The 21,916-nt window shown below is 37.8% G+C and overlaps 1 protein-coding gene across 4 annotated transcripts in view; it reads right to left on the bottom strand.

Moving 5' to 3' along the window:
* Positions 1 to 11,887: 11,887 nt before the first annotated feature.
* The window catches only part of pfkfb2.L (6-phosphofructo-2-kinase/fructose-2,6-biphosphatase 2 L homeolog), a 55,228-nt gene continuing 45,199 nt past the window's right edge, over positions 11,888 to 21,916 (bottom strand). For all 4 annotated transcript variants that reach the window (XM_018246565.2, XM_041582049.1, XM_018246566.2 and 1 more), the window contains 3 exons: positions 19,244 to 19,423; positions 18,874 to 18,896; positions 11,888 to 14,612 (listed from right to left, as the gene is read on the bottom strand). In XM_018246565.2, coding sequence (XP_018102054.1) covers positions 14,555 to 14,612; positions 18,874 to 18,896; positions 19,244 to 19,423 — 261 coding nt within the window. In that variant the 3' untranslated portion in view covers positions 11,888 to 14,554. The remainder of the gene's footprint in view (positions 14,613 to 18,873; positions 18,897 to 19,243; positions 19,424 to 21,916) is intronic.

Raw genomic sequence — 21,916 nt, 5'->3', positions numbered from 1 at the left:
GTTCAAGAAACTCATGGGAAAATAACTCCTCTGACTCCAGTGAAGAAGGGGCACCGGTGGTGGAGGAAGTGTTACGTGGGGTGGCCATAGCAGTGGAGGATGAGGAGGATGTTGTGGTAAAGTTAGAAACGGTAGAGGATGGGGTGTGCTGTGTAAGCCAGTCAACTACCTCTTCAGCATTTTGGGAGTTCAGGGTCATTGGCTTTTTAAAACTGGGCAATTTGCTAGGGCCACAGGATTGCATAGCAGCACGGCCTCTGCGTGGCGGCCTGCCTTTGCCTGGCATTATTTTTAAAAAAACAACAACAACAAAAACTCAGTTGGTTTTTCTGGAAACGATAATACACACAGCTAGATGGCAGTTTGAAGAAAACAGTGTGCAAATAATGCCTACAAGATCAACGTATACACTACTACAGCGGTGGATACGGATTACGTAAAATATATGAATGCTGCTTGAAAAAAAGTAACTCAAGTGGTTTTTCTAGAGACGATAATATTATCAATATTTAGACAAAATGTGAACAAGCTCACACAGCTAGATGGCGGTTTGAAGAAAACACTGTGCAAATAATGCCTACAAGGTCAACGTATACACTACTACAGCGGTGGATACGGATTACGTAAAATATATGAATGCTGCTTGAAAAAAAGTAACTCAAGTGGTTTTTCTAGAGACGATAATATTATCAATATTTAGACAAAATGTGAACAAGCTCACACAGCTAGATGGCGGTTTGAAGAAAACACTGTGCAAATAATGCCTACAAGGTCAACGTATACACTACTACAGCGGTGGATACGGATTACGTAAAATATATGAATGCTGCTTGAAAAAAAGTAACTCAAGTGGTTTTTCTAGAGACGATAATATTATCAATATTTAGACAAAATGTGAACAAGCTCACACAGCTAGATGGCGGTTTGAAGAAAACACTGTGCAAATAATGCCTACAAGGTCAACGTATACACTACTACAGCGGTGGATACGGATTACGTAAAATATATGAATGCTGCTTGAAAAAAAGTAACTCAAGTGGTTTTTCTAGAGACGATAATATTATCAATATTTAGACAAAATGTGAACAAGCTCACACAGCTAGATGGCGGTTTGAAGAAAACACTGTGCAAATAATGCCTACAAGGTCAACGTATACACTACTACAGCGGTGGATACGGATTACGTAAAATATATGAATGCTGCTTGAAAAAAAGTAACTCAAGTGGTTTTTCTAGAGACGATAATATTATCAATATTTAGACAAAATGTGAACAAGCTCACACAGCTAGATGGCGGTTTGAAGAAAACACTGTGCAAATACTGCCCACAAGATCAACGTATACACTACTACAGCGGTGGATACGGATTACGTAAAATATATGAATGCTGCTTGAAAAAAGTCACTCCGGTGTTTTTTCTGGAGACGGTAATATTATGGATATTTAGACAGAGTGTGAACAAGGTCACACAGCTAGATGGCAGTTGGTTGAATAACACACTGGGCAAAAAATGCCTACAGGGCAAATAATGCCTAAAAGGTCAATTTATACACTAATACAGCGATGGATACGGATTACGTAAAATATATTATGGCTGCTTGAAAAAAGTCACTCCGGTGTTTTTTCTGGAGACGGTAATATTATGGATATTTAGACAGAATGTGAACAAGGTCACACAGCTAGATGGCAGTTGGTTGAATAACACACTGGGCAAAAAATGCCTACAGGGCAAATAATGCCTAAAAGGTCAATTTATACACTAATACAGCGATGGATACGGATTACGTAAAATATATTATGGCTGCTTGAAAAAAGTCACTCCGGTGTTTTTTCTGGAGACGGTAATATTATGGATATTTAGACAGAATGTGAACAAGGTCACACAGCTAGATGGCAGTTGGTTGAATAACACACTGGGCAAAAAATGCCTACAGGGCAAATAATGCCTAAAAGGTCAACTTATACACTACTACAGCGATGGATACAGATTACGTAAAATATATTATGGCTGCTTGAAAAAAGTCACTCCGGTGTTTTTTCTGGAGACGGTAATATTATGGATATTTAGACAGAATGTGAACAAGGTCACACAGCTAGATGGCAGTTGGTTGAATAACACACTGGGCAAAAAATGCCTACAGGGCAAATAATGCCTAAAAGGTCAACTTATACACTACTACAGCGGTAGTAAAATAAAAAAAAGTAAAATAAAAAAAAATGAATATTAAAAAAAAAAAATTAAAGTTGGTGCTGCTGAACTACTAGGAGCAGCAGATTAGCACACCAGTCCCACTCCCCAACACTGCTAGACTAATAGCACTGGGCTCTTATAGTAGTAGTAGTAGTAGTAGTAAAACAACAAAAAAATAAATAAAAGCAGTCCTTACAAGGACTACTGTTATTGCAGCAGTCAGCAGATGAGATCAGAAGCAGGACAGCTGCCCACTGCAGCTACATACAGAGCACTGCAGTAGAAGGTAGATTACTAGCCAGCAAAGCTACCTAAGCTTAAATGTCCCTCAAACCCCTGCAGACTTCTGTCCCTCCAATAACAGAGCAGTATCAAAATGATTACTAGCCAGCAAACTTTCAACTGTCCCTGAAATCACTAACAGGCAGCAGCTCTCTCCCTACACTATCTCTTCAGCACACACAGGCAGAGTGAAAAAACGCTGCAGGGCTTCGGTTTTTATAGGGAAGGGGAGTGGTCCAGGGGAGAGCTTCCTGATTGGCTGCCATGTACCTGCTGGTCTGGGGTGAGAGGGCAAAAAAAAGCGCCAACAATGGCGAACCCAAAATGGCGAACGTCGCGCGACGTTCGCGAACTTCCGGCGAGCGCGAACACCCGATGTTCACGCGAACAAGTTCGCCGGCGAACAGTTCGCGCCATCTCTAGTACCAAACTGTAGATTTTGCCACTCCTAATATTGTAGCAATTTCTCTGATGGTTTTTTTCTGTTTTTGCAGCTTAAGGATGAGTTCTCAAATCAACTCCAGGGCTTTTATCTGCTTCATTGATAATGACATAAAGGAATTGCCCACGCCTGCCCATGAAATAGCCTGAGTCAATTGTCCAATTGCTTTTGAGCAATAATTGTGTTAAAAAAAGGCTTTAGTTCCTCACATTTTTTTGCAATATTTTTGTTCAATCCACTAATTTAAAGCTGAAAGTCTGCAGTTCAATTGCACCGGAGTTGTTTCAAAGGCTATTTCATGGCTCACCCCTTAGACATTCATCCACTGTGGTGTGATATCACATTGTGGTGAAACATGGTGTCTTAAACTTCAAAATGAATTGATGGCAAGCCCCATTTTTCTCCTGCATGTGGGCCAAGCACATTTGTAGGCCGATCATGGGATTTTTCTCCCATGCTCCAAAAACATAGAAGCAGATTAATTGGCTCATAATAAAATTGGCACAAGGGCCTTACCAACATCATTCTGTTGGGGCAGCGAATGATGTATAATCTCTGTACATGTGTTGACAATATAAATATGAGATAATAAACATAACATGGAGTCACTTGCCTACATTCATAAGAGCATTTTCTGATGTTAAGATTTGAATATACTGTATGTAGTAGAGCTGTGTACACTTGTCTCTCCTCTGTATTGTTTCTGTGCAAGGAGGGGGAGGAGCCCCACCCTCTGTGAGCTGACTGGAAGGAAGAGGGAGAGAGAAAAAGTGCTGCTGGGGGAGAATCAGCAGACTACAAGTAAAGTGTACATACTCCCAGAGTTTGTGTGTGGAAACTTAGTAGGGAACTCGAGTGGCAGAAAACGTGCTCTCTTTAGGGTGCTGAAGGAAAGGGGGTCCTTGTCAGGGCTCTGAGCAACAAAGTGTGCTCTTCTCGGGGCACGGAAAGCCAAAGGGAGTCCTTCTCAGGACTTTGAAGCAACTGCCACATAAGTCCCTTCAGCAGTCCAGAGATCATTAGCTGTGGTATTTGAGTGAAGTTGCTCCTGGCTGGCAGGCTACCAGTACCACTGCAATTTAAAGGTATAGTGTCCTGCCAAATAAACACATGAACCGTTCCACTGTGTATGTGTATTGCGGATCATAGAAGTTCCCAGGGAGGAGTATTACAGTTCAACCTGTCCTGACCTTGGGTGGAGGCATACCATTTTAGAGTGAACCTGCTTTCCCATATAGCGGAGGCACAGGACTCCTGTAGCGCCACACGCAACTAAATGCGTGATAGATCTTGTGCAGTAGCAGAAGAGGGCTATATATACATTACACAATGTTTGCTTCAGCACATCTACAGCATATTTACTCAACTTGTATTGTAAAAGGCATCCATTCACAGCCCCAATCACTTCATCAAACCCCTGACTGCAAATTTCAACTGCAGAAAATGATTTGGGGCTTGTAGCATTATGGTCATCTGGTCAAGAAGAAGGAATTTGCTAGCTCTTGTGTAGAGAACCTCATATACTGCTTTTATGAGTTTTCTGAAGAAACATAGCTATAGTGTAAAGCTCTTCCTCTTCCTTGCAATAATCATTTGGCATGTCCTTTATTGCTGACACAGTAAGCAAGGTTTCCTTTAAGATTTGGTTTGTGGAACACATTGGCCTAGCACTAAAGGACTACAACTTGTTTTCAAATATTTGCAACAATATTAACCTGAAGTAAAGAAGCTTCTTTAGCAGTGCTGTCCAACAAGTGGGGGGGGGGGCAATAATTCAGAATACTGTGTGCTTGTGGCCAGACTGTCATCAGAATTGTTTTGTGGAGTTTTTAAGCAGTTTAAGGGGGGGGGGGGGGTGTTAGGCCACAACCAGCCTGACTAGCATGCTTTACAGTAGAACTTTGGTTTTACTTTTTTACATATAGTTACTTGATCTTTTACCGCCATTAAATTGTGGCTTTAGCAGCATACAGTTTTTAGACTTACCTTCTACAACAGGTTGCTTACACCTCCACCAAATAAAGGGCTAAAATAGAATAAGGCTAGAAATGCTGTATTTTGTATACTAAATATAAACATGAACTTACTGCACCACAAGCCTAATCAAATAAATAATTTATGCTTTCAAAGTTGGCTACAGGGGGACACCATCTTGTAACTTTGTTAAACATCTTTGCATGACTAAGACTGTGCACATGCTCAGTGTGGTCTGGGCTGCTTAGAGATCGTCATAAACAAAGCTGCTTGAGTTCTGCATGGCTGGGAAGAAAGGCGGGGGCTCCTCCTGCTGTTCATAAGTATGATTGTTTCCCTGCTCAGCAGTTAGGGACCATCTCACAATTCCTATCCACAGCAGTAAATGAAGGGAGAATTTCATTGCATACAGTCAGGTTTCTTATAAAAATGGTACACATTTTTTAATTAACTATATTGGAGATCAATAATGTAAAAATTGGATTTCATTTTTTTGCCTTTACGTGCCCTTTAATCCCACTGCATGACTAAGAAAGGTTCAGGGCCCTCACAGCATTATTAAAACACACTAAAAAATATACGGGTAGGAAAGGAAATTGTTGGCTTAAAAAGTCTTTGTTGAGCCCTCAGAACAGGAATAGTTACATAGTTAAATTGGGTTGAAAAAAGACAAAGTCCATCAAGAATTCATGGCATTTTTTAGATGCTGGATACACTATGGCACAAATGCATTTTGTCAGCCAAACCAGTGCCCACGACTGCCACCTAATGCTAGGGCAGACTTATGTGCATAGAGTATAGCCAAACCTGTTGTAGTTTTTTTCTTTTCAAAGACCTCCTGATTGTGGTCATTTGTTGTTCAATTACTATCACTCATGCCAATGTAGAATACTAAACACCATTGCCCTTCAATCCTCCTGTTTCATTGTGAAAACCATTTGTTACATTATCAGTGCCAAGCTCTGCTAACAATTTTTCTGTTCTCCAAACATAAATGTTTTTAAAAGATTTTCTTTTATTGATTTTCCATTAAAGGGGTTGTTCACCTTCAAACAATTAGTTGGTTTCAGATAGATCACCAGAAATAACGACTTTTTCCAAAGACTTTCTATTTTCTATGTGTGACGGTTTTTCTAATTTTGAAGTGTAAAGTATAATTTCTCTCCTTCTGAAGCAGCTCTGGGAGGGGGGATCGCCGATCCTGTAAACTGTTCTAAATGGATACATTTAGTTGATACATTTCTTATCTTTGTCCCTGCTGAGCAGAATCTCTGGGTTTCATCACAGGCAGCTGTTAGAATTGATACAATTGTTGCTAATACTCCAGAGATGCTGCAGAGAAATGTATCAACTAAATGTTGCAAAATCATAACAGTTTAGAGTCTGCACCTCAATTACTGAGCTGCCAGACTCAAACACCAGAGACACGAACATTCACCTTAGATTTTGGAAAAAACGTAAAAAATAAATAATGGAAAGTAAATTAAAAAAGTCTTTATTTCTGGGGAACAATCTAAAATCAACTTCCAAAAAGTGTTTGGAAGGTGAACAACCCCTTTCCTACACACCTGACGTATGGGATCAAAGTTCCCTTGAAGCACATTTGCATAAAACCAACTAAGGGGCTTGGTTAATTCGGGTCTACGAAGGTAGCGCTCAAGGGGTAGACTCGGCTATCCATGGGGTCTCCTCCAGAAATTGGGCCGAAATGCTTAATTAAAAGAATCTAAACAACATCTGGTTATGAAGGCCATATTCCTGCTTGAGCTGGGCAAACTGTTTTAGCTCACCAGTTCCAATTATATCCCCTAGGTATTTCACTTTGGCATTAGCCCAGAAACTCACCTCAGACAAGGTTCTGAATTCTTTTCTTGCATTATTGCCCCAGAGAGGGGTTCATTTGGACCAGGTGTGAGATTTTTTTATGCCCTGAAACAACAATCCTCTTTCATGGGGGGGGATCATTGGGTACAGTGCTGGTAAGCCTCTATACAGCTGGTTGGCTAGAGCTTCGAAGGAAGAGAGGACTGCAGCCTCTACTACTGTGGCCTAGTTACTGTGGTCCGGATGGAGCCACCACCATGCATATACCAACTGACTAGCATAGAAATAATTTTGGAGGTCAGGAAGGGCTAGTCCCCCTTTCTTTACTCGGGCCTGCAACATTAGCATGCTAATCCTAGGCCTCTCTCCTGCCCGAATAAAGTCTCTGATACATGCCTCGGGCTGCTTAAACCATGCTTTCGGGAGTGTAATTGGTGCATTGCGGAACGCATGAAGGAACTTTGGCAGGAATATCGTCTTAAAGATATGGACCCGACCAGGGAGGGATAAGGATAAATTAGCCCAATACTGTAATTTAGTTTTCAGGGATCTATCAGGGCTAAGTTTAGTTCTACATATTTCCTTGGGTCTTTGTGGATTCTGATACCCAGGTAAGGGAATGAAGAGACCCATTGAAGTTGTGTGACTTGGCCTCAAACATAAATAATGTTTAATTGCCACTTTAACAACAAATCTTGGTTAAGAAAAGAATGTATAATAAAATGAAAGCAATGTTGGACTTCAGACCTCTCATAGGAGATTTGCTTTTGTTCAGCAAAAGGATTACTTCTCTAAAGCAACAGTTGGAGTGGAACTAGCTGGAACGCTATAGGGCACATTTACTACTGAAAAAACTTAGAAATTCGAATTGCAGTAGTTCGATAGTCTAAGTTTTTTTTTGATCGAATATGACCATATGCGTTTGAAGTAAAATCGTTTGATTAATCGGTTAAATCCTTTGATTCGAACGATTTAATCGATCAATTTTAAGAAAAACTTTTTTTGACTTCTAAAAACTTAAGCTGGCCATAGACGCAAAGATCCGATCGTACGAATCGTGGATTCGTACGATTTTCGGACCATGTGTGGAGAGTCCCGACATTTTTCGTCCGTCTGAGATCGGTCGTTTGGTCGATCAGACAGGTTAGACAATTTCTGTCGCCTGCCGATAATATCTCTGCGTGTATTGCCGATCGTACGATTTTCAGAGGGAGACTGTCATTAGTGTTGTCAGACATAAGTATCGTACGATTACTGTCAGGGGCAGAACATTGGGTGATCTGTTCTTATTTGATCGGAATGGTAAAGACTTTGATCTGAATGGTAAGTGGAGGGTCGGGAGATGGGAAAGTCCGATCTTACGTTGATTCGTACGATCGGATCTTTGCGTCTATGGCCAGCATTAGCCATATGTTGGCTATAGGTTCGAGGAGGTCTCCATAGGCTAGCATAGCAATTCGGCAGGTTTAAGGTGGTGAAGTATGGACTTTTTTTTAAAGAGACAGTACTTTGAATATTCAACCCTTTCGAAAATCAAAGTTTTTCCAGTTCGAATTGAAGTCGAATTTGGCCTATTCGATGGTCCCCAAAAATTTTGAAATTCGAAGTTTTTGAATTTGAAAATTCACTTCGACCCTTAGTAAATGTGCCCCTATGTATGATCTCTAATCTACACAGAAATTAATACAAAGACAACGGCAATCACTAAATATTTATTGTGGGGAAAAAACATTGCAAAGGTACAGATGGAGAATGAACAGAAATACAGATGTAACATTCAATATGTCGTATTATTTAGTAAGTTTTTCAAGTTTTCAAATTTAATTTAACAAAAATATGTATACAAGTAGTATATTTTCCACACCATTGCACAAAAGATTTAATCTTTTCTAAAGGAATACAATAGGATATGAACGCAAAAATGAAGCAAAAATGCAAATTCTTTCCTTTCAGCTAATTGAAATTTCAGTGAACTGCCTACAAATCAATTTCTAATTTTTATCTATCCAGTTTTATAATCACCAGTACAAACATCTTCATGATAATACCGACTGCCAGTAATGTAATATATTTAGGTGCATTTTGCAATGACCAGTATTGTTATATGTGTCACATGCATTAGATACACAAGAGAACTAATGTTTTTTTACACAGTGTATTGGATTAACAAAGGAATATTAAGAAAGCAAGCATTCTCTATAATTAAAGACAATTTGACCATTATAGGCAACTTTTTCACAGTTGTTTCACAATTAACGATGTACACGTCAAAGTATGGCTGCTCCCAAACGTATAAATACAGTACAAAAAATCATGAAATTGAAGTCCTTTGCACAGAATAACCAGTGTCAGTATCTTTTACAAGCATGTACGGAAAAACAAACTCAATGTAAACACTACTATAAATGTATCATCCCTTTAAGATGTTAGTAATTGCAACGTGGCTTAACAACTCGAAGAATAAATACCAAACAGGTCCATCTGGGCCTGTAGCTAGTCATTAACAAAGCAAATCCTGCATGTCACACAGATAGCAGTCAGGCACAAAAGGAAACATAAAATGTAACCAAGTTGTCTACCTGGACATGATGGACATGTAGTATCCTTGCAGTGGATTAATTCACAGTACATACTTGAATAAAGATTAAATTGAACCCAATTCTAAGTTTCAATAATTATTTTTCATAAATAGGATTTAGTTGTATGGTTGCTGTTTTTTTGAGACATAAATGATTTCCAACTGCAAACAGCTCCTACCACAACAATGCGGTTTTTGGTACAACAAATTGGTAAAATCTGTCAGTCACTCACAGCATGAGTGTGTTGGTTGAAGCCAGGGCAGCCATCAGTAACCATGGGGCCCATTCTACCAAGTTAGCAGTTCCATCCCACAGGGGCCAGCAATTATTAGTCCATTGGTCTCCTGGGTCCCCCATGGCAGCATGCCTTGCTAACAAGACTAGAATGGGGCACCAATGTAAAAATAAATGCCCTGTGCACGTATAGTCATGTTCCTGATCCACCTGGCCACAACCTCGATGAAAGCACCGCCGTCCATGACCCAACCACTCCCAAACCTTAAACAGCCTCTTGATGGTGGCCCTGGTTATTATAGCTGAAAAAAATGTTAGGTAGATGAACTCAACAAATAAACATTAAACATCTAAACAACCGTAGGACAAAACAAAAATATCTATTACAGTTCAGTAGATTTATTATAACAGTTAAATATGTCCCTTTAACACTAAGCTGGCATTTGTGTATAGTGATTAAGCTATATAATAAGTCATGTTTCCAACAACAGCTTTTAATGCAACCATGATGTAAGGTTTCTGTTAAATAAAATATATTACTATTGGGCCACCAGTTGGACAGCCAGCCCTAATGTTAATTGGAAACTAGACAGTTTTGTGTTGAGGTACAAGGTCCCTTCTTGTGCAAGAAAATGAGAGGTATATTGTTTAAAGTCTACAGCAAAGCCTTCAGCAAAGGGACTTTTGCTACTGTGCATGCACGGTTTGCTCATTTGCATTAATCCTGCTGGTTACAAATATGATTATAGCTATGCAAAGGAGTGGGCAAGAGAGGGAATTCACACTATTGTTCAAAGATGTGCTAGCCTGACTGCTCAAGACCTTACACTTCCTTCCTCTGAATCAGTGTATGGGAGGAGGGGTTGCCTTTACCCAATAATCAGTTTGGGTGATTGCACAAAGCGATTTGCCACCAGTTTTAAATCTGCACTACATTACATTATTTTTAATTATGTGACTGATGTGCAATTTTCATTAATACGGTTGTAAAGTTATTTCAAGTTTTGTCCCGCCCGTGGGTAGCACAGATTTCCAGCTGGCACTATGTCCCATCACCTTAAGGGTTCTAGTAACTAATTTTATGGAAACGAGTAATATCTGTTAATAAATGTTATATGCAAAAATGTTTATTTCGGCAAACCTATTGTACTAGGCCTCAAGGTGAACATCCGCTATAACTTTTAAATGTGCGTAATCTTTCAGCAGCAAAACAAGACAAGATTTACTTTTACATGTGCACCTCACTTGCCGAGAAGCAAGTAGCAGAGAAGTTGCCAATGACAACGATGCCAAAGTGTTTTCCTACAGCTTGAAATACCATTTCAGTTATGAATTGGAAAGGCTCAAAAATATTTTTACAGTACTTATATTTATTTCTAAGTTATTAATACAGAGATATCTACTATAGCAGCAATACGTTTCTAGAAACTGGAATTGCTAAATAACCTCAGAAACATTTCACCACTCCATTCCAAACTCAGCAAGTCCAGTTGCTTCTGACTTAACGCTAGTAGCTAGTGTATATCATGACCTGGATAAATGAAAACCTTCATAGATACATAAATACAGATCCAAATGATGTTACCGATTTATGTATTAAACGAAAAAAAAAAATATACAATCAATATTAACGTTAGAGATCCTGATATTCATTAATGCAGATCTTAAACTAAAAAGTCTACAATAAAAAGATGTTGTACACTTGAAAAAATATATTAATCTATTTTAAAAAAAAGTCACAAAACTATTGAATGGCACAGAAGTTGTCACAGAGAAACAATATAGAAATATCAGTCTTTTACCAATATACTGTAAATTGTAGCAGCTATGGGCATTTTGAGCTACACAATAACTGGTGTGTCACATTCACTGACTAAGAAGCAAGGAAGTTTACTGAAAAGACAAAAAAAAAAAAAAACGGTTACCAAATCAACTGACTATTCAGTAGTGGCAGTGACAATTCAATGCATTTACATGTGAGCTGGTATTAAAAAAAAAAAAAAAAAAAAAAAGTAGCCAAAGTCTAGATTATAAAAAATTAATTCACCTAGATAAAGGACATTGCTATGACTTTTTACTAAAAAGGCTTACCTAAAAACTTGCTTAGCTTAAATACTGGAAAAGCAGCTCTTTTGCACTAAACAAACATCAAATACCCCATCTAAAGGCCAATGTGCACATGAACTATTTCGAAATATATATATATATATATATATATATATATATATATATATATATATATATATATATATAAAAATAAAGGATCCTATCTATCTATCTATCTATCTATCTATCTATCTATACATACATACATATACACACACACACACAGACAGATGAAGGATCAGCACACTCCTTAGCTAGTGAATGAATGCTTTTTTTATTGACGCAGCATCTTATCTGACGTTTCGGTCCCACCTGGGACTGAAATTAGAAACCCTTTTGACCTTGTGTTTTAGAATTAAATAACGACATGCCACGTTAGAGCCATTTTTTACATTTTAGTTAATGAAAAAAACAAACAAAAAAAAAAACAAAGGAACCTAGCAGTTCATTAAAAGCTGGTCTAATCTCACTAGTTTCAATCTTTTGTTTTAGTACATATTTCAGAGTTGTGTTAGGCATATATAACAATTATTCATAGATGATTCATCTCTCCTATTAATAAAGACTGTAGTGCCAAATAGAAGGATTTAATACCCTTAAAGGGATTCTGTCATGACTTTTATGGCGTAGTTTTTATTTCTAAATTACACTGTTTACATCACATATAATTGACTGTACCATATAAGATTTTATTCCTGAACCAACAAGTGTATTTTTTAGCTGTAATATTGGTGTGTAGGCAGCTATCTCAGGTCATCTTGCCTAATCCTGTGCTTTCAGAAAGAGCCAGCACTTCATGATGGAACTGCTTTCAGACAGGCTATTGTTTCTCCTACTCAATGTAACTGAAGGAGTCAGAATGGGACTTGGATTGTTCCTATTGAGTGCTATTCTCATATTTAGCAGGGAGTTATCTTGTGTCAAGGAGCGGTTATCCTGTTGCCTTCCCTTTCTTCTGTTAATAGGCTACTTTTGATTTCAGTGCAGAAGTCTGCTGGTTCAGCACTAAACTGAAGCATTTTGAAAAAAACATGTTTTCCCATGACAGAATCTCTTTAAGCAATAACTGCTACAGGAAATAAAAAAAAAACAAAATTAAAAAAATGGCATGTGAGGCACTTGCTCAGCAAAAATGCTGTTTTTATGGTATATCTTTATATGGTATGTCAACACAGGTATGGGATTCCTTATTCTGCAACCAGTTATTCAGAAAGCTCTGAATTATGGGAAGGCCATCTATCCCACAGCCATCCAAAGCATTCTGGAAAACAGATCCTAAACTTGTATTTGTAGGTTATGTTCCTCATATATGCTGTAGAGATTCTGATTCTAATAATGTTTAGATTAGGAAATACAAATAAAATTGTTATTGTAAAAGTCTAAATAACGTACATCACATATAATGAAATAACATTTACAAAATTTTTTTTTTTTTTGCCCGCTTTCTGTAGTATAGCACATTTGCAGTTCGTTCAGTTGTTATTAACTTTAATGAAATAGTGAGCATTCTGCCACCCACAGAATTTCCAGTTGCTCCAAATTGCCCCCATAAACTTTCATGGTACACACTCTGATCCTGCCAATTTTATCACAGGTCAAACAAATTACCTGGCCCATGCACAAAGGGCCATGATAATTAGTATGAAAGCCTACGGCGGGTGCAATAGTAGGTGTTGTGCCACCTAATGAGCTGGAAGTCCCTTACTATAGTGTAGTGTGCCACAGTCATAACATTTTTATTTTTCACTAACATAGTTCACCTGGCAGAGAACCATTCAATACCTTCATCAAGCAAAAGGTAATAATTGCACAACATACAACCAATGCAATTATACTTATTTTTAACATCTATATTAAACATTATTATTACACCGAACAATGAACTACTACTTTTTAATGCATTGCATAGAGACTTGTGATTATTTAGTACCAGTCATTTACAGATGCAAAACAAGCTCTTATGAAGTAGATTAAACCAGCTTTTAAATTTGACAAAGAGCCAAGCTCAAAAGCTTACTAGAGAGAATAAAGAAAATAATTGCCTGTGTTCATAAAATCTGCATAAAAATGTAGTGCAATGTATGTATATCCCCATTCAACGCCATCTATTTTACAGAGACATTTTTCAACAGCACTTTGCAAAATAAATGCCAAATGCTCAAATGCAAACTACATGGAAATTTTACAAAAATAAAGTATGCCTGTGTTGAAACATAGAACATAGAAGTTTCTCTATAATTAATTACTGTCCTTTTAGCAACTGATATATTGAAATCTAAAGCCCATTGTTTAAATTCATGCTAAATTTTGAGTCCTCAGGCTAGTGGCACACTTGTCAAATTCAGTTTTATGTGAAGAAGACAGAAAGTTGCTGCCTGTGTTTCTATGCAGACAGAGAAAATTCTAAGTGTGCCACTAAGTTTAGGGCAGTGGTACTCTTAAAATGAGCATTTTGGGATGACAATGCCCATTTACAAAGAAAACAGACATAAAAAAAATAAATAAAAACCCAGTATGCTTGTGTGGGTATTTTGCTGTGTAGGTACCAGAAACAAGAAAATTTCAGATTTTAGATCAGTTTTTAAAATGTGCATTATTAATGTATTATTGGATATCGAACCCATAGGGTAAATATCATTAAAATGGTTATTTCTATTACAATTTGGATATTTGTACTAACACCACTGCTGAATTCCAATAAAAGTGTACCCCTTAAGACACTAAGGCTGCCTCTTACACAACAGTATGTAAACTAACTGCTGCATAAACAATGTCCCTTTACGTCCTTTTAATCTGCAAAGTACCCAGTGCCGAATATTTTGACCCTTTCATATACGAGGCTGCTTTTCCCCCAAACATGGATCATGTGAAATAATCTAGATAGTTTTCAGATACATTGTTGCTAAATGCAGGAACTGGCAATTACATGGCACCCGTAAAAGATATGAAGGCATCACAAATGTTGGTGTCCGATGATCCCCTGGGAAGAAAGGAAAGTTAAATCTTAAGATTTGGGAATTTTTTTTCTCAAGTATTTAAAAAGATATAGTACACAAGAATTATACTCTCATGGCCTTAAAATGTTGGGAATTTGGAAATAAAATCTGGCATATTATTATGTCATTATAAGAAAAACAAAATATAATTTTTTTTTTTTTTTTTTACAAAGAATGCTCTTTTACATACAAATAAGAATACATTTGCAGATATATTATTTTGTGTATTTTTATCAAAATGGCCATTTCTACATTCTCCATCTCTCCCAATATTTTTCCATTATTAGTTGTATAAAGAACTAACCCCCATATGTAATAAAACACACTAAATGTGCCCGGGGCAATAACCCATAGCACCCAATAAGATGTTTGCTTTTAAACAGATGACCAGTTAATTCGACCTACTGATTGGTTGCTATGGGTTACTGCTCCTGGGCAAACTTAGTGCCTTTAATTACATAATCCTGCAAATGCTTAACTCTGGAGCCCCTCTTCTGTTTTAGACAGACAGAGACAGATGAGGTCTTAAAAGGAATAGTAACACCAAAAAATAAGTGTTTTAAATTAATGAAAATATCATGTACTGTTGCCCTGCAATGGTAAACCTGATCTGTTTGCTTCTGAAACACTACTATAGTTCATATAAACAAGCTGCTGTGTATCAACGGCGGAAATTGGAAAAAAAGGGCTATATGGCACAGGTTACATAGTGGATAACAGAGAACACTTATGTTCTAGAGAGCTGCTCTCTACTGTGTAACCTGAGCCTTTTCTCATTTGAATGGATGCCCCCCACTGCTACAAAGCAGCTTATCTATATAAACAAATAGTAGTGTTTCTGAAGCAAAATTAGCAGTTTTATCAATGCTGGGCAACACTGCATCATATTTTGAGGTTACTGTTCCTTTAATAGGGTTAAATAAAAAGAAACAAAGAGGGGGGGGGAATAAAGCTATGGCCATAAGAGGGCAGAAAAACACTAGCCAAAATCCTCTGGTTGATTTCTGCATTTTGAGCCGAAATCCTCCAAAGTTTGTTTGTGATTAGATTCAATGTGGACGAAAGAGGAGGCTACTGCCCGCGGTAGAAACAATAAAAATAGAAAACTAAAGATGAAAATTAGAAAATACAAATAATTTGAAAAATATAAAAGAGAGAGCTGCAGAAAAAAAGTCAAATATATTATAAAACCACAAATAAAAAAAATGAAGACTGATTGCAAACACATGGCCCGGAGAGGTCTTCATGTTATTTTAATGTTAAGGAGCAGGTGTCAATGATATTGCAGTTTATGTTAATGGTATGCAATAAAATTGTGGTCACAGTCAGTCAGTCACAGTTGTATATTAAAGTAAATATGATAGCCGTGAATAGTTACCAACAACTACCATAGAGCTGTTTGCAAGCTGTCTATACGTTGTGCTGCTATATTTTGTCAGCTGCTGTAAATGTTAATTCACGTTTTTAGAAAGCTTTAATAATGCTTGCTTGTACAGCACTATTGAATGATTTAATTAGCAAAATGTGTAGCTATGACAATATCAATTTGAAGGTAATTCATGTTTATGCTATATTCAAAAAAATATTTTGAAACGCTTAATTGCCCTTTAAAACACCTTTGAATGGATTCCACATTTTATTTTATATGTAAAGAAACATTTTAAAAAGCTTAATTGCACTTTAAAACTAAAGCAAAGCATGGGGATAACTGTGTTAAACAGCATTTTCACAATTTTACATGTCTCAGTATCACTACAAAACCCCTCATATCCAGCGCAACACTCTCAAATTAATACACTCTCTGAATAAGATACCTGTATTAATTCAGGCATAAACACGAATAGCACTTTTTAAAGGGTCAATATACACCTAGTAAAGACAGTAATCCCATGACTGCTTTCAGTGCTCAACCAGAAGCTGTTTGGAAAAAGCTAATCACTGATTGGTTGCTAAGGGTTACTGCCCAGTTGCAAATTTGCCCACGGTTTTTAAATTAGCCCCAATGTGTTGTACCTGTCAATAATGGGCTCACTTTACCTTCTTGCAATCCTACCCTACAATAGTTTTACCCACAAGCAGATTTGTTTTCCATATGCTCTCTACAGGCAAAGTGTGTATTGAAGGCTGAGCAGCCTTTATAGTTACTGTAAGGGTGGTTAAAAGGTGCATGTACAGAAAGTACCCCTATAGGCATTAATATCTTCCCTGGACACTGTACTAATGCACAGAATGAAGTCTCTGCAGAAATACTAAAGTACCCTTCATATACATGGTGCATATTCCCAGTCTATCTATAAATGTACCTACAGGCAACTCTACCCTGCCAACATATACAGTGGTGTGAAAAACTATTTGCCCCCTTCCTGATTTCTTATTCTTTTGCATGTTTGTCACACAAAATGTTTCTGATCATCAAACACATTTAACTATTAGTCAAAGATAACACAAGTAAACACAAAATGCAGTTTTTAAATAAGGGTTTTTATTATTTAGGGAGAAAAGAAATCCAAACCTGTGTGAAAAAGTAATTGCCCCCTGAACCGAATAACTGGTTGGGCCACCCTTAGCAGCAATAACTGCAATCAAGCGTTTGCGATAACTTGCAATGAGTCTTTTACAGCGCTCTGGAGGAATTTTGGCCCACTCATCTTTGCAGAATTGTTGTAATTCAGCTTTATTTGAGGGTTTTCTAGCATGAACCGCCTTTTTAAGGTCATGCCACAACATCTCAATAGGATTCAGGTCAGGACTTTGACTAGGCCACTCCAAAGTCTTCATTTTGTTTTTCTTCAGCCATTCAGAGGTGGATTTGCTGGTGTGTTTTGGGTCATTGTCCTGCTGCAGCACCCAAGATCGCTTCAGCTTGAGTTGACGAACAGATGGCCAGACATTCTCCTTCAGGATTTTTTGGTAGACAGTAGAATTCATGGTTCCATCTATCACAGCAAGTCTTCCAGGTCCTGAAGCAGCAAAACAACCCCAGAACATCACACTACCACCACCATATTTTACTGTTGGTATGATGTTCTTTTTCTGAAATGCTGTGTTACTTTTACGCCAGATGTAACGGGACGCGCACCTTCCAAAAAGTTCAACTTTTGTCTCGTCGGTCCACAAGGTATTTTCCCAAAAGTCTTGGCAATCATTGAGATGTTTTTTAGCAAAATTGAGACGAGCCTTAATGTTCTTTTTGCTTAAAAGTGGTTTGCGCCTTGGAAATCTGCCATGCAAGCCGTTTTTGCCCAGTCTCTTTCTTATGGTGGAGTCGTGAACACTGACCTTAATTGAGGCAAGTGAGGCCTGCAGTTCTTTAGATGTTGTCCTGGGGTCTTTTGTGGCCTCTCGGATGAGTTGTCTCTGCGCTCTTGGGGTAATTTTGGTCGGCCGGCCACTCCTGGGAAGGTTCACCACTGTTCCATGTTTTTGCCATCTGTGGATAATGGCTCTCACTGTGGTTCGCTGGAGTCCCAAAGCTTTAGATATGGCTTTATAACCTTTACCAGACTGATAGATCTCAATTACTTTTGTTCTCATTTGTTCCTGAATTTCTTGGATCTTGGCATGATGTCTAGCTTTTGAGGTGCTTTTGGTCTACTTCTCTGTGTCAGGTAGCTCCTATTTAAGTGATTTCTTGATGGAAACAGGTGAGGCAGTAATCAGGCCTGGGGGTGAGTACAGAAATTGAACTCAGGTGTGATAAACCACAGTTAAGTTATTTTTTAACAAGGGGGGCAATCACTTTTTCACACAGGCCCATGTAGATTTGGAGTTTTTTTTTTCCCCCCTTAATAACATAAACCTTCATTTAAAAACTGCATTTATGTTATCTTTGACTAATAGTTAACGGTTTTTGATGAGCAGAAACATTTTAAGTGTGACAAACATGCAAAAGAATAAGAAATCAGGAAGGGGGCAAATAGTTTTTCACACCACTGTATCTTCTATATGTGCCCACAAGTGCCTTTTGCGATTTCCATAAATTATTGTGTATGGAAATCCTTATCTACTTGTCTGTTTTTAAGGATTATTTACATCTAAGTTAGGATCATGGTTACATGGTACTGTTTTATTATTACAGCGAAAAAAAAAATATTTTTAAAAAAAATTGAATAGTATGGGGGGGTGTGGATGTGTGTGTGTGTGTCTGTCTCAGGATTGTCAACAAAAGTCTTTACTGGGGGAATGCAGAGGTACGATATAACAATGTTTTTAAGCAACACATGATAAAAATCTGCCAGTACTTACATGCATGTATTCTCCAAGGACCGCTACAAAAATAAAATAAAAAAATTTAATTAAAAATAATTAACCATAGAAAAAATCAACCAATTTTTTTTTCCATTTTTAGACAGTGGTGTTGCAGTAGGTATCATGCAAAGCTTCTGATACAGTGTCATATAAATATTTGCTTATCTGTATACAGAAAGAGAACTGGCTAAAAATTGTGTAATGATAGGTCAATGGTATAGTTATGGGTCCTAAGTAGTGGGCTGCAGTATTCTGTACTGTACGATATTGGAAACAGCTTCAGTTTTTTTCACTTGGGCAAAAGGTAGCACCTAATGGAAGTGCCCTTTTCAACCTCAAATAAGCACATGGTAAAGAGGACACCAACTTGTTTAAATGGGTGGTCCGAACCATCTGGAGCCATTCTAAATCTGTCCAACCCCACATGGTCAAGAGGTCGACTTCCAACACTGTAGTTTCTTGGGCGCCTGACAGTATCAGAGCTGGACAGAGGGGTAAAGCTGTTTCTTCTCATTCGCATGGGTGCTTGACTTTGATCAAATATGCCCTGAAAACAATGTTGAAAGGAAATTAAATGGTTTAATTGTATGTGGTTTCAATTACTATTAAATTAACACATGTACAATGCCAATCAGTTTTATTTATTTTAGTAAAATGAATACAACAATACAGGTTTAACCCTTTAAGTGCCAGCAGAGTTTCACATTTTGGTTACGCGAAATGCCAGCCGTTTTTGAAACATTTTGTGCTCGCTCACTTTAGGGGCATTTTCTGAGGGGAAACCTATAGTTTACCTAGGAAAACTATACATTGTTTTTTTCGGTAGAAACTGAGCTTTCTAAATCTGCCTGAGTTTTCATGTATTTCCACCTGTGCAAAAAAATTTATAGTGCTAAATACCAAAAAAAAATGAAAAATTATGATTTTTCATCGTATATCAATTTATACCAAAAAAATATTTCATTTTACGGATGAAAATCCAACTGATTTGGAAAGCCTTATGTCTCTCGAACGTGCCAATACCAGATATGTATAGTTTTAGGGAGATTTAGGACTTCTGTACCTCAAAAACTCCCGGCAGTATATTACTGAATTTTGAAAGCACTAAGGCTGAAAACGGCATGCTTTAGATTCCAAGGCAAAAAATCCTGAAACCGTAGGTTTACCCCAGAAAACCATACATTTTTGAAAAGTACACATTCTGCCGATTACAAAATGGGTAACTATGTCTCTCTACTCCCAACTACTAAACATAAAAGCTTGTCTGAACATAGTGGTTTTTCAAAAAAAAATTCAAAATTCTGAAAAATCATTTCAAAGGTTTTATTTTGCTGCTCCGCATATAGGTACCAAGAAAAAGCACCTGAAATATGATTGCCAGGGGTCCACTGAACAGTTTGATACCCATTATGCATAGGTTTACCAAAGTATCTGGCATTTAGAGACACCAATATGAAGTTAGCACATCCAAATTGTTCAGGACTTTACTTCAGCTACTGAGAAATCAACACATTGACTGCATTTTTTGTGGGGTAAAAACACAGAAATATATGTTTACCCCCCAAACCCATATATTTTTGGAAAGTACACATTCTACAGAATCTAAAATGGGTACCCATGCCTTTCTGCTCCAAACTACTGAGTCGCAAGGCTTTCCCAAAATTGTCGGTTTTGGTGAAATATCTGAAAATTGCCTCAAACCTTCAAATTCCCAGCACCATATCACCCATGTATCGTTACGCAACAAGAAAAAGCACCCTAAATATGATTGCCATGGTTCCTCCGAACAGTTTGGTGGCCATTGTTCATAGGTTTACAAAAGTATCTGGCATTTAGAGGCCACAAAATGAAGTTAGCGCATACAAATAGTCCTGTGGGTAACTTCATCTAATGAGAAATCAACACATTGACTGCATTTTTGTGGGGTAAAAACACAGAAATATATGTTTACCCCCCAAAACCTATATATTTTTGGAAAGTACACATTCTACCGAATCTAAAATGGGTACCCATGCCTTTCTGCTCCAAACTACTGAGTCGCAAGGCTTTCCCACAATTGTCGGTTTTGGTGAAATATCTGAAAATTGCCTCAAAGCTTCAACTTCTCAGCACCAGATCACCCATGTATCGTTACGCACCAAGAAAAAGCACCCTAAATATGATTGCCAGGGTTCCTCCAAACAGTTTGGTGGCCATTGTTCATAGGTTTACCAAAGTATCTGGCATTTAGAGGCCTCAAAATGAAGTTAGCGCATACAAATAGTCCTGTGGCCAACATCATCTAATGAAAAATCAACACATTGACTGCATTTTTTGTGGGGTAAAAACACAGAAATATATGTTTACCCCCCAAACCCATATATTTTTGGAAAGTACACATTCTACAGAATCTAAAATGGGTACCCATGCCTTTCTGCTCCAAACTACTGAGTCGCAAGGCTTTCCCAAAATTGTCGGTTTTGGTGAAATATCTGAAAATTGCCTCAAACCTTCAACTTCCCAGCACCATATCACCCATGTATCGTTACGCAACAAGAAAAAGCACCCTAAATATGATTGCCATGGTTCCTCTGAACAGTTTGGTGGCCATTGTTCATAGGTTTACAAAGGTATCTGGCATTTAGAGGCCACAAAATGAAGTTAGCGCATACAAATAGTCCTGTGGGTAACTTCATCTAATGAGAAATCAACACATTGACTGCATTTTTGTGGGGTAAAAACACAGAAATATATGTTTACCCCCCAAACCCATATATTTTTGGAAAGTACACATTCTACTGAATCTAAAATGGGTACCCATGCCTTTCTGCTCCAAACTACTGAGTCGCAAGGCTTTCACAAAGTTGTCGGTTTGGGTGAAATATCTGAAAATTGCCTCAAAGCTTCAACTTCCCAGCACCATATCACCCATGTGTCATTACGTACTAATAAAAAGCACCCTAAATATGATTGCCAGGGTTCCTCTGAACATTTTGGTGGCCATTGTTCATAAGTTTACCAAAGTCTCTGGCATTTAGAGGCCCCAAAATGAAGTTAGCGC

The sequence above is a fragment of the Xenopus laevis genome, chromosome 2L (assembly GCF_017654675.1).
Source record: "Xenopus laevis strain J_2021 chromosome 2L, Xenopus_laevis_v10.1, whole genome shotgun sequence".
NCBI lineage: Eukaryota > Metazoa > Chordata > Amphibia > Anura > Pipidae > Xenopus > Xenopus laevis.
This window is presented reverse-complemented; position numbering and strand designations above follow the sequence as displayed.